The sequence below is a fragment of the Abramis brama genome (genome assembly GCF_963993115.1).
Source record: "Abramis brama genome assembly, chromosome: 11".
NCBI lineage: Eukaryota > Metazoa > Chordata > Actinopteri > Cypriniformes > Leuciscidae > Abramis > Abramis brama.
In genome coordinates this window covers 14844634-14858789 of record NC_139973.1, presented here as the reverse complement: position 1 = coordinate 14858789, position 14156 = coordinate 14844634, and the positions used below count along the sequence as shown (strand labels likewise).

The 14156-nt window shown below is 37.9% G+C and overlaps 1 protein-coding gene across 2 annotated transcripts in view; it reads left to right on the top strand.

Moving 5' to 3' along the window:
- pik3r3b (phosphoinositide-3-kinase, regulatory subunit 3b (gamma)) overlaps nucleotides 1–14156 on the top strand; it is a 170750-nt gene that overhangs the window by 70259 nt on the left and 86335 nt on the right. For both annotated transcript variants that reach the window (XM_084128423.1, XM_084128424.1), the window contains 2 exons: nucleotides 867–962; nucleotides 1306–1383. In XM_084128423.1, coding sequence (XP_083984549.1) covers nucleotides 867–962; nucleotides 1306–1383 — 174 coding nt within the window. The remainder of the gene's footprint in view (nucleotides 1–866; nucleotides 963–1305; nucleotides 1384–14156) is intronic.

Genomic DNA, 14156 nt, shown 5'->3' with positions numbered 1-14156 from the left:
TAGTCTAGTGTAATACAATAACAGCAAGAACATGCTCCGCTTCCACTCCACACCATTCTCGTACTCTGACGATGTGCGGCAGGTTTAGTGTCCCAGGACAACATAGACAGGGTGTCATGTAAAGGTTGGCATGTTTCTTACACATGAGCAAAGTGTCATTTACACTGTGCTCTGCAAGTGGGCAGCAAAACTAAAAATCTGACCCCATCAAGGATTTTATCTGTGGTATTCTGAACACATATAAGTGGCCACATATAGAGATATATGGGCACTCTCCATAACTGTAACCTTAGCAGAAGGTCAATGCTCAGTGGAAGGACATTGGAGACAGGAAGAGACAATAGTGCTTATGATACATTATGCACTGTATTTCATTCAGCTGGAGGACATGTCATATACTGGATTTTAAAAATCCTTTGGGACAAAATGTTTATATTTTACTGGATTTAAAGGGAGAGTCTACTCAAAAATGAAAATGATGATCATTTACTCACCCTCATACCATTCCAAACCTGTATGACTTTCTTTTGTTGGAGACAACAGAAGATGTTTTGAAGAAACTATTCAGTTTCAGTTCCCATCGACTTCCATTGTGTTTTTAAAATTGTACTGTTCATTTTTAGTTCATTTGAGCTCATAATGTAATAACTGATGTTCATGTATACTTTACTGAAACTTTAAATGGTAAAAGGTTGAGGCTTGAGTGTTATGTTGCATATCTACTATGCTTGTGAGAATGACAACCTGACTGTTCCCTAAGGAGAGATGAGATGTGGGTCTAAAGGCAGCCACCTAATCAGGGAATTTGGTCTCACCAGTGGGATTTCTCATCATGGTCTCTCTCCCTCTCCTTCCTCCTCTGACAGGCCCCTGTGGAAAGGGAGATGTAGTAGAGCAGTGCGCTCTGCCTGACCAGACCCCAGCTGTGGTGCTCAGGCTGACGGAGGCTCTAGAGAGACTGGGTGAGTTTGCTCCTCTGCCTCACCTATCTAATTTAACTATTCAAATAGAGTTAAACACTAGTCTAGCACCTAAAGATGGGGATGGGGGGGGGGGGGGGGGATGGGTAATTTGATTGAGTAATTATATATTTCCTTCTTCATGAATTAAATATTATTTTGCATAAAAATAACACTTCTTGAATTAGTTCATTACATACAAAATATGCTATGGTAGTAGGGTACTGTGATAATACCATGTTGTTTTAGGCATATACAAATGGGAATTTACTGTTCAATTTACGTTTTTGTTAACATAACACATCAGATTATAAGACTGACCTTTAACCTCTGTCCTTTTCTCAAGACTGGGAGAATGAGCCACTTTACCGTTCTGGCCAGACCTCCATTGGACCACCGGAGTTACTTCAGGCTTTGGAAACAGGTCAGGTTCATAAGTGGTTTATTCTGTACATGCTAATTTCAGAATATCTACACTAGTATGTTCAGCCCCATTTGATGTAATAAGCATCTAGTTATTAATCAAAAATTATAGTTTGCAGTTGAACAGTTTCCCTGAATTGATTATTTGGCAAATCTTGATAGGCTTAATTAAAATGAATTGATACTGCAATCATGAATTTTCTGTGTATGTGTTGAAAAAGGAAATTAAAGAAAGACAATCTGAAGTGTAAGATGCATGAAAACATGAAAAGAAAACCGCAATATAAACTGTTTTTTGAGCACTGGAGTGCCTTCCTGTCTTCAGCAGTGTAGATCAAGGCAACTGTTGTTAAAGTTTGAAAAGTTTAGCTGAAGTTCTTATTAAGGACCACAAGGGAGTGCTCTGGCTCCGTACTTTTTTGGGAGATGCTGCTTCCAAAAAAAACCTCAGCACTACTATTGGATTAGATGAAGCAAATTCATGCATATTCACACGCACACCCCTCTTCCTCTCAACTAAAATGATTAGGCAGAGCATGGATTTCCCATAGGAGAAAACTCCTTTTATCACATACTATTGTTGTTTCAGACTAAGAATTTTATTCCATTTCAAGGAGAGACTTTGTTAGAGATTGTGCTTGCAGCATCTGTTATATGCCACTGAAGTGCAGATATACATGGTCTAGCAAAACCCCACATCCATAGCACATGTGTGCACAGGTATTGTTAAAGCCTTAGTTGTCACAACTTAAGCATTACAACCTTTTAAGTAATTTCCAGTTTGACAATGTCACATGTGCACTATCATGATTCATGACCAGGGTATGTTCATGTCAGTTTGTTTGGAGTACATCTGCACACTTCCACAAAGGGTCAAAGGGTCTTTCACAAGTTTCTGCACAGATTCTAAAATATGTCTTCTGACACATAAGCACTTTCATGAACTGAGGAACTATATGTAAAGGGAGGGTAGGGTGGATGTTGTAAGTTAGTGACTGTTTGACATGTGCTCTGACAATGTGGTAAGGGCTGTTTACAGTGGTGTAGGAAAGGTTAGCCTTTTTTATATCGACTTCAGCATTTGAGTTTTTCCTTTAAAACCCCTTCAGTATATTTGAGAATGTTCTTGTTTGTACTTCAAGTACAGTCACTTATCAACTTACAGGTTTAGATTGGTTTTGATCATTACACGACTCTCTATTTCCTCTTGAGAGCTTTTCCATTTGTATGGGTCATTGTCATGTTACATGGCCCACTTACAACCCTTGGTTAATTCAACCTTTTCAAAACACTCATCCATTAAGTTCTATACAGTGGGCTTTGAAAGTCTGTGACCACATTGAAAATCTAAGGTTCATGTCAGCTTGAGTACCGCTGCCATTACCTTAGAAGGAAGACATCATAAATATAAATTCATATATATTCATATATATTAAAAAAAAAATTTTTATTTTTTATTTTTTTTTCTCTGATGGTATAATCTATAATGAAAAATGCAAAATATAAGCTTTTGCACTTGAGGATCTCAGACTTTTGGATCTGACAGTATACTGTATGTTTCATGTATTTGATTGAGGTGTATGGGATATGTTTATTATATGCACTTTTTTTTACCTAACTTTGTTTTGTAAATATTTCCATTCACATCTAACCATAAGTTTAACCTTTCACTGGAATGAACACAATTAAGCCAACCGTGAAACGTTACAAAATGTATCCATCACCCATTTCCTGTCATTATATAACGGGTTAGTTACTCAGTGTGGAAATACTCACACCATTGCATACACTCTTATAAGTGTTTTGGCAGATACGCACCATGGTTGCCATTTAAAAGCCCAGCCAAGAAGTGGTGAAGTCCAGTGGCCACAGAAGACCAGAGACAACATTACGTCACCCAGCTTGAGCTTGTGCTAACCAACCTGTGATTTGTGGATCAACAGTGTGTTGTCATGGAGATGGCAAGCCGTTTTAGCCACGAGGATACACATTTTAGAGAAACGAGAAAGAACGAGAGAGTAAAGGTTTCATGTAGGAAGTGGAGAGGAGCAGAGAGAGGAATGACTCATGATTCAGGTGCATCGAAGATAGACAAGTGCATATGCTGTAAATTCAAACTAATGGTCAAGGAGGATTGACGAACGTTTGCCTGTGTGCGTGAATATGCATTTGGAGTACAGCAAAAGCACACACATACACACACAGCCATCAGGAAAAGAAAACTGGTTCCAGCTCCAGTCTCCCTGGATACAGTGACAGGCACACGGAGAGGCGGCTGACCCGTGCCCACTCGACAACATGCCAAAAGCCCATATTCCCTTCCGTTTATTAATATCGACATTCATCATGGTCGCATTTCTAGTCTTTTTCTTGCGTGAGAGAAGCTGCGCTCAGCAAAGCACAAATTAAAAACACTGCTCTCATCTTCCGCACTTCCTGCTCTCCCATTGGCTGCCAGTGATGTCATCCTGTCTCATATGCAATAGTCAATAACCTATTAGAGTCCAGCGTTTTATAGTCAGCTTGGGCAGAAGGGGCTTCTGCCGCTTGAGCTCTTCCACACCCTTTGTTTTATTGGAGTCTTTTAGCGATTGTCTTGATTAATACGTCCTAAAGTTGTAAAGATTTCTGAGGGGAGACGGTTCAGTGCCCCCAGGGAACGCTTTGGTGTTATAATAGTTTTTCATTGTAAATGATGTGGGTTTTTTTTTCTGTGTTTGTAAATGCATGCCGTTTAAAGACCACAGATATGTAATTATTTGTGCATATTAATTTTATATGGTATGTTTGGCATGTTTAATGCATCGCATGCACATTCACCTTTACATTAACCATTAACAAAACCATTATCATTCACTCTTGAAGACTTAAGATGTGACATTTCAGCAGTCTTATTGGAAATTTCCTCACCTTTCTGCAAGATTGCCTCTCTAGTTTTGTTTACGCTCACTCTACCTGCATAATCCATCCATGTCATTTGTTCTGTCCAGCTCTTTCTCTTCTTTTCTGCAGATACAGCCTTGGAAGTGATCACTAACAATGATGTCATCCCTTAATTGCTCTTTTTTCCTCCCTTTCTCTCTCTCTCTCTCTCTCTCTCACACACACACACATATACTTGTGGCCATACTCCTCCCTTGTTCAGCCTTTTTGGCTCTTAAAGTTTCCTGACAGAGATGTTCTGATCGATCAAATCGCTGAGTTAGGGCCCGTTCAGAAAAGATGCGCGCTTGCATCAATCTGCACGGTTTGTAAATAGTTTTTATACCGTACATTCACTAGGTGAGTGTTTTTGAACGTTGTGATGCATCTTTTGTATGTGTGTGTGTGTGTGTCTCCTCCCATGAGTGCTTGACTTTTAAAATGCCACGTCAAGTTAAAAGAGGTTAACTGAACGTTGTAATGTATCTTTTTTTTTTTTTCTCCTCCCATGAGTGCTGGACTTTTAAGATGCCATGTCACGTTAACAGAGGTTAACATTTTAAATAGTATATCGGGACACCTGCATTCTGTTTCATTCTGTTTTTAAATGCTTGATCTCGTCCTGTGTGCATACTGTAGATAGATGGATAGATAGTTGGATGGATAGATGGATAAATGGTTGGATAGGTGGATAGATAGTTGGATGGATGGATGAATGAATGAATGAAAGGATGGATAGATGGTTAGATAGATATATGGATGGAAGAATAGATTAATGGATGTATTTAAAAAAAAAGAAAAATCAAGGAAATGATCAATGATATGACCTTTTTAAAATCAAATGTCCTCAGTGACAAACATGTTATATAACTGGCAAAGATTTATTCTGCAGTGTAATGCCACAGTTGTATCATCTCTATTTTTCCACTCTCTCTCATTTCTCCCCTCTTCTGAACTACTCCTTTTCATTCGCTCATTTCCGCTCCCTTTTCATGTCCTCCTCGAAGACTTGATTGGATGGGGACACATAATGCACAGTGCCAAACCAGAGCAAATTCAATTTTGAGTTTACAGCAGCTTAAACTGAATAACAACATATCAGTGTCTCCGTCTCTTATGCACATTCCTTGTTTTTCTTTCTTGCTTTATTTCTTTTATTGCTCTTGTTTGCTTTCTTTTTCCTCTGTTTACTTGTTTGTCTCTCTTTATTTGGGTAATTTTAATCATTTTAGACTTTTGTCATCTATTAGCTGTGGTCAAAACACATTTTCTCATCAGCAGCCCAGGAAGAGTAATTTTATATAATTAAGATTGATTTTTTTTTTGCAAAGTTGCCATCTTTTCACTTTATTAGATTAGAGTTGTTTAATGACCTGCAGCTTTAATCAGTGGGAGGTTTAGTCTGTTGGGTTTTATAATGAGGCCTACTGTATTTGGTGCAGTATTCTGTAGTTCATTGTCTGTTGATTGCTTTGAGTCTGTGCGTGTCCCTCTTCTCTGTGCACTGGCTTTTCTTGTCCTTGCTTTCATCGCCTGAGATGTTTACGTGAAAATCTCCCCTTCATTTTTTACACTCATCACCTTCTCTCCAATCTTGCACATGCATGCTCGCACATACACAAATGCACGCTCACCGCACTCCTGTCCCAACCCAGAGGGTAAACAGTGGCGCTCCACAGGCGTCATGAACTGTGCTGTTGCACATTGCTGGTATTTGTGTTTGTGAGTGTATACACAAGGAAAATGGCAGATATATTGACAAAAGGAGCAAGACTGTTTTTGTGGTGTCTAAATGTATTTTTTGATCTACAAAAAAATTGCAGCACTGAGCAGAATAAACAATGCCATCGTTTTAGCTTAAAAAAAAAAAATTCACTCAAAAATTAAAACGGTCATATGCGTACCCTCATGTCTTAACCTCTGAGACGCACTGACCTGACCTCAGGCTTGACGTCACTTCGTTTACCATGGTAAACATTTACTATGTAGACTATACTGTCTAAAAATATTAAGAATGTTAACAAAATATACATCTTCTAAGTTCTAAGGGTTTAGTTTCAATCTGGTGTCTGTTTTACGATATACACTATTTTGCCAAAAGTATTGGGACACCCCTCAAAATAACTGAATTAAGGTTCCAATCACTTTCATGGCCACAGTTGTATAAAATCAAGCACCTAGGCATGCAGACTGCTTCTACAAACATTTGTGGACTTCAGAGCAGTGGAGACGTGTTCTCTGGAGTGACTAATCACGCTTCTCTGTCTGGGAATCCGATGGACGAGTCTGGGTTTGGCCAGGAGAAGGGTACTTTTGTTGTGGGGTTGTTTTTCAGGGGTTGGGCTTGGCCCCTTAGTTCCAATGAAAGGAACTCTTAATGTTTCAGCATACCAAGACATTTTGGACAATTTCATGCTCCCAACTGTGGGGGAAAGGTTTGGGGATGGCCTCTTCCTGTTCCAACAACAAGCAAGGTCCATAAAGACATGGATGAGTGAGTTTGGTGTGGAGGAACTTGACTGGCCTCAAAGTCCTGACCTCAAACCGATAGAACACCTTTGGGATGAATTAGAGCGGAGACTGCGAGCCAGGCCTACTCGTCCAACGTCAGTGCCTGACCTCACAAACGCGCTTCTAGAAGAATGGTCAAAAATTTCCATAAACACACTCCTAAACCTTGTGGAAAGCCTTCAGAAGAGTTGAAGCTGTTATAGCTGCAAAGGGTGGGCCAACTCCATATTAAACCTACGGATTAAGAATGGGATGTCATTAAAGTTCATGTGCATGTAAAGGCATACATCCCAAAACTTTTTGGCAATGTAGTGTAGATCCTCCAGCAACAGTAAGACAGTATGTTGGGACACAATAGTAGTAATAAGAGGTAGTTCACCCAATAATGAAAATTCTGTAATTTACTTTATTTCCCTTAAAAGCTGTATGACTTTCTGAAATGTCTCAGTGTTGTTGTTTTGTTTTTTTGTCCATACAATGGAAGTCAATGATCACTAAAACTGTTTGGTTACCAACATTCTTCAAAATATCATCTTTTGTGTTCAGCAGAAGAAAGTATAGTCATACAAGTTTGGAATGACAAGAAAATGCAATCAACATTTACAGTATTCGTCCTCATTTTTGGGTGAACTATCCCTTTTAGTGACGAATGCCCAAGCTGCTCTTTTCCATACAATGAAAGTGAATGTTGACCACAGCTGTTAAGCAAAAATGTCATCACTATATTTTGAATAAATAACAACTTAAATTTCTCTGTTCTTCACCAAAAACTATTGCATGGCTGAAATATAATGGAAAATTACCACATTTTAATACTTTTAGGTTTTTTTTTTTTCTTGGAAATTGAACTTAATGCCTTAATTAAAAAAATTAGGAAAAATCCAACCTTTAAGGACACCAATTTTCTTTGTGAATGAATAATGTATCGTAAATAAATAAATGTTCTTCCTTAAAATACATGGTGCATAAGTGAGTACACCCCTATGTTAAATTCCCATAGAGGCAGGCAGATTTTTATTTTTAAGTATTTTTAAAAAAAAAAAATTAGGATACTATGCATCCTGATAAAGTTCCCTTGGCCTTTGGAATTAAAATAGCCCCACATCATCACATAGCCTTCACCATACCTAGAGATTGGCATGGGGTACTTTCCATAAGATCATCTCTCAATGCAAATCAAACTAGCTTTTAGGCTAACTGAAATAAAATCATGCCAATCTCTAGGTATGGTGAAGGCTATGTGATGATGTGGGGCTATTTTAATTCCAAAGGCCAAGGGAACTTTATCAGGATGCATAGTATCCTAAAATTTTTTTTAAAAAAATACTTAAAAATAAAAATCTGCCTGCCTCTATGGGAATTTAACATAGGGGTGTACTCACTTATGCACCATGTATTTTAAGGAAGAACATTTATTTATTTACGATACATTATTCATTCACAAAGAAAATTGGTGTCCTTAAAGGTTGGATTTTTCCTAATTTTTTAAATTAAGGCATTAAGTTCAATTTCCAAAATATGATTTTTTTATTCCTCTTTTTAGTCAACTTTAGCATGGGTGTATTCACTTATGCATTGCACTGTATATATATATATATATATATATATATATATATATTCTGTTAAAGATCTCCTTTTGTGTTCTGCGGAAGAAATGTAAATTCCTAAGGTATTTGTCATTTCAGCAGTTTTACACCCACGACAGCAAGATGTTTTGGTGTCTGTGAGTCAGATCACAGAACAATGAAGGAGGTGAATGAGTTCAGTTTTAAGAGGAACATGGCCGGGTCCACAGTGGGTCTTGTGGTCACGCAGGAATGAGGGCTGTCATCTCTGAAGCTATTTTACTCTCCCTGTCCCTAAAGGTTGCGCCTTACTGGAACAGCTCTCTTCATCACCCCAACATATCAACGAACACACAGCATCAAAGCTTACGATAACATAGCGTGCTATAGTCGTAGCTAAAAACAGCCAGCACACAAAAACGTATATAGCAGTTCACAAAACACTGAATTGCTGAACCATAGAGCTAGCTTTGTCAAAAGAGATTTTGTCAGGCATTTGTTCTGACTCGCTTAATTTAGTCCTAATTTGTAAGTCGCTTTGGACAAAAGCGTCTGCTAAATGACTAAATGTTCTAGTGTTGTATAGCCATCAGATGTCATCTGTGTTTCTTTTACTAGTTTTCCTTATGCTAGTTCCTGTGTGCCTTGGTTGCCCTTGTGTGTACTCATTTGTTTCCATAACAACCCATTGTGTTTACCTGTGTCTTGTTTAGCTCCATCGTTTGGTCTATTTATGCAGTTCTTGTTCTGGTGTCTTCATTGTTTACGGTGGGTTGTGTTAGTTCTCTTGCGGTTTTCTTCTGTGCCTACAGTAGCAGTTTGTTTTGTTTTTTTAATAAAGACTGACTGCACATAGATCCTTCATTTGCCTTTATTGGAAAAAGTGCCTTTTACCCCAAATACCATACTTTTACCCCAAATACCACACTTTTACATATTCTTTCGTTATTGAAAACTATTGCTCATTTGCTACAAAAATGTTACAACATTTTAAAACTCTGTGTTGCTTTCCACGATCGCGTCAAGGATCAGTCCAATTTTTACTTGCATCATCAAAAGCAGATGTGAAGAAAAGTGCTGAGCTGAATTTTTGTGCCATCTAGTGGTTTAAAAAAGAATAAAGCTCCTTTTACCCCAGTGCGCCTTTAGCCCTGTTGTAGCCTATATATAAAATTGATCCATCGCCTGAAATAAACTGTGAGAGTAACTGACCATTTGGGGTTTGATTATTCTCCATGCACAAAGGAATTAAATGCCCCGATGCATGTCCTCTGCGAGCCTTGTTGTCTGAATGCCTTTCTCTGTTTGCATCCGTAAATACCATAAACAAAAGCCTCTGGGACTCTTGTGTTGCTCAGAGAGTGGCTGGTGACAGGAAGATAGAGGAGGCGACAGAGAAATTGAAATGAGGGATCAAGGGTAGTGCCAGGTGAACACAGATCATAGACCAGATAGCAACACTAAGGGTTAAAGCTTAGTAGAGCATTTGTGGATTGACCCACAGAATGCTTTGACATGGTGTGAGTGTTGTGTGGCTTTATGTGCACATGCAAAGGCAGAAAGTGTCCTGGACAGGGTCAGGTACTCTCTTCCATTATACTGTTCCAGTCCAGACTGCCACCAAGCGTGTGTAATTCTGGTTATGAATATCATAGGGGAATGGGAGTTACCACTTCTGGGAGTGTATTATTAGTAGACTTAGGCGAAATCTGTGGACTATTTTTGGATTTTGTGCACTTATTTTGAAATTTGTGGAATTTGATTTAAATGTGATAAAAAGTGTTAAAGGAACAGATATATTTTGAGGAATGTTGGGGTCCAAACAATATGGACCCTATTGACTTTCAACATTTCAATGTATGGACAATAAATAGATATTTCAAAATATCTTCTTTTGTGTTCTACAGAAGAAACAAATGCATCCAGGTTTGTAAGGACATGATGGTGAGTAACTGATCATAAAATGTTCATTTTTGGGTGAACTATCCCTTTAAATGGAGTACTACAATCTCATTGGTTGCAGTTTCTTGTGCATGCCGATTCCATGTGAGACTAATTATTAGTTTGTTTTTTGAACTAGATAATATCTGGATCACTAAAATGGACATGGATAGTGGGCATGGGCAGATTGAACTGCCTTTTTGGTATTGATGATTGCAGTTTTAAAAATGTTGGTTCATATGAGGAGATCACAGTATGGCGTCTAAGCCATGCAGGAAACACTTTGATGTGTGGGTGAAAATGCAAGTGAGTCAAGTGGAGAGAAAAGGAAAAATGGAAAAATCCAGATCCATTTCTGTCACGGTGTGGGAGCTTCAAACATAAAATCACAATGTGGCACTGAGTCAAACATTCTGTATGCATACACACACTGACCGTGATTCCCACTGTGAGAAATCTGATTACTTTCTCTGAAAACCTTAGTTGTAAGGCAGTGAAGCCACTCATTCTGTGTTATTAAAATGATGTATGTTTTTTCTTATTTATTTGTGTGCCAATGCAAATACCTGTAATGATCCATTTTCATTATTATAAAACTGTTGGATGATTGTTTCTCCTTTCCAAACCCAAGCAAATCTTAGCAACTTAACTTATAACTTACTTGAGCTTTGTGTTAATTATCTAATAGTGCTCTGAAATAAAGCTGATATTGCCTTAGGTATATTTAGAGACATGGACTATCTCTTTAAAATATGATATTGTAAATAGTTTCAGAACCTTGAATTAGTTATGTGTCCTTGCAAAGCTACTCAGTCAGATGTATAAAATGCAGTCCATCTCGCAGTTCTGTATGACTCTCTCAAATGGATGTCAGCAGACATCTTGGTGTTATTTACAAAAGGCCAAACAACAGGCTAATATGAGGCAAAAAAATATTGACAAGAAGGAATTGTAAAGAACCAAAGAGCAAACACATACTAATTCCATCACTATTCTCCATGGTGCTTTTTGATTTAGAGGCCAATGATTTTTTGACAACTGTTCTTTTTTTATGCAACACAGTCACAGCTTTTACCATTGTGATTGAGTTGGGTTGCCGGCATGGCACCACTGAGTGAAAGATTAGATCATGTGAATCTAATTCCCTTAGGCAGAAAAACCACCACTGTTTCACCTATCCACATTTTCTGGGCATTTTATCAGGATCATTCCATTAGCTTTAATCTTCATTATTAGATTTGATGTGAAAACTTCACTGAAAATAATTTGGTCTTTGACATTTTCTCCTTCAATAAACCAGCTTGAATGGACTCTTACTGCTTCCATAGGAACTAAGAGGGAAAGCAGCAGTCAGGCACTGCTAATCAAATTCCTTTGATTAGTTGATCACAGGCAAACATGACCACCTCTATAAAAGCAGAAGTTTTGTCAGTTTGCTGGTCTGGAGCATTCAGGTGTGTGTTAACACAATGCCAAGGAGGAAAGACATCAGCAATGATCTTAGAGAAGCAATTGTTGCTCTATTATTCTACAGTGAGGAAGATTATTCACAAGTGGAAAACATTCAGTACAGTTGCCAATCATCTCAGACTCTACAGACCTCAGTTAGCATGTTAAATGTTAAAGTGTATGACAGTACAATTAGAAAAAGACTAGACAAGTATGGCTTGTTTGGAAGGGTTGCTAGGAGAAAGCCTCTTCTCTCTAAAAAGAACATGGCAGCACTTCTTAGGTTTGCAAAGTTGCATCTGAACAAACCACAAGACTTCTGAAACAATGTCCTTTGGACAGATGAAACCAAAATGGAGATGTTTGGCCATATTGCACAGCGCCACGTTTGGTGAAAACCAAACACAACATATCAGCACAATCATACCATCTGTCAAGCACGTTGGTAGAGGGTTTGATGATTTGGGCTTGTTTTGCAGCCACAGGACCTGGGCATCATGCAGTCATTGAGTCGACTATAAACTCATCTGTGCACCAAAGTATTCTAGAGTCAAATGTGAGGCCATCTGTCTGACAGCTAAAGCTTTGGTGAAAATGGGTCATGTAGCAGGACAATGATCCCAAGCACACCAGCAAATTTACAACAGAATGGCTGAAAAAGAAAAGAATCAAGGTGTTGCATTGACCCAGTCAGAGTCCAAACCTCAACTCGATTGAAATGCTGTGGCAGGACCTTAAGAGAGCTGTGCATAAACAAATGCCCACAAAAACCTCAATGAACTGATTAAGTTCAATGTTGTAAAGAAGAGTGGGCCAAAATTCCTCCACAACTATGGGAGAGATTGATAAAGTCATATAGAAAACAATTACTTCAAGTTATTGCTGTTAAAAGTGTCTCTACAAGCAACTGAATAATATTAGTTTGTCACTTCTCCATTTTGGCTTTATTTTTGTTTAAAAAAATAATGGCACGGTGTAATATGTCATGTGATGATGTTCATCTGAGGTTGCATTTACCTAATGATTTTTTATGATGTCCTGATACGTAAAACCATATATATATATATATATATATATATATATATATATATATATATATATATATATATATATATATATATATATATTCCTGCCTTTTGGACCACTATAATTTACACCTTTATTTTCCTCCATAGCTCATGCGAGATTTGTAGGTCAGCGCTTCCACAGGGACTAAGCCATCTGTAAAATTTTAACAGCAGATAATGACCAGCTGAGGCAGCTTTATCCAGAGCCAGTGGTGACCTTTACCCAAAGGATCATGTTGATGACTCATTTCAAGGCTTTTAACTTACAGCACTAACCTCTAAAACCAGTCTGAAGATTTTCAGGCTATATCACAACCTTTTGGTCCTGCATCATGTGACATCTCTTTACAAATTTCAATCAGGTACTATAGGGTCAATGTGGAGAGTAGGGTAAAGCCAAAATGATCATAAATGATTATGTGTCCCGGTTACCAACATGTGGTGCTAGGCACAATAAACAAAGGCCTGGCAGATCAATAGTTTTAGGCTAGACGGCTTCGAGAACTGAATTTGACAATGAGTTTAATTGATAGGCATGTAAATGAATGAATGGAGAGATAGGGATGGGGCAAAAGCTTCTTGATGACCTAGACAAATCTATTTATAGTGGATTAGACACTTTACAAACTGGGCATTTAAAAGCACACTTCAACAATATATGGATCAAGCCAAGCAGGGGGAAACAATCAATTTGGGCCACTGGCAGGCAAGAAATTAAAGATCAGCAGATGGGCATCCACTGTCAAGGTGATAAGAAAAATAAGAAATACATGTGGAAGCTCAGAATGGACATTGCGACCAGTAAATGGGATTCATTGAGAAACTGTGATCAATAGGTGGTAGTTTCTCGCATGACTGTTCCTCTGTGATAGAGGGGGACTTGGGTTATGGAAAATCCCTGCACTAATCTTGCCTGATATTAGCCCAGCACCGTTTGTTAGCCATGTGAGTTTAATGTAAAAGAACACTTTTTTTCTTTAGTTGCACATTTTTAGAAGTGCAATCAACATAATGGCAAGACAAATTGTTCAGCCTTCCTTTAAGCGATTTTTTTTTAAAAATCTGATGGAAGTAGGACTGAGGTTTTGCCTACTTTAGTTACAAAGTTGTTACGTTAAAAGTTCAACTTTTAGAAGAAGCTTCATGATATTGCATTTTACAGTATTTCCCCCATTCCACTGCATTTTATTAGTGACCTATAAATAGTGCAAATTCTTACATAATTATTATTCATTTTTATGTTCTCATTTTTAATTGTTCAAAATGTTTTTGAAAAAAACTATGTATTTTCACTATCCTCATTGTATATTACACTAAAT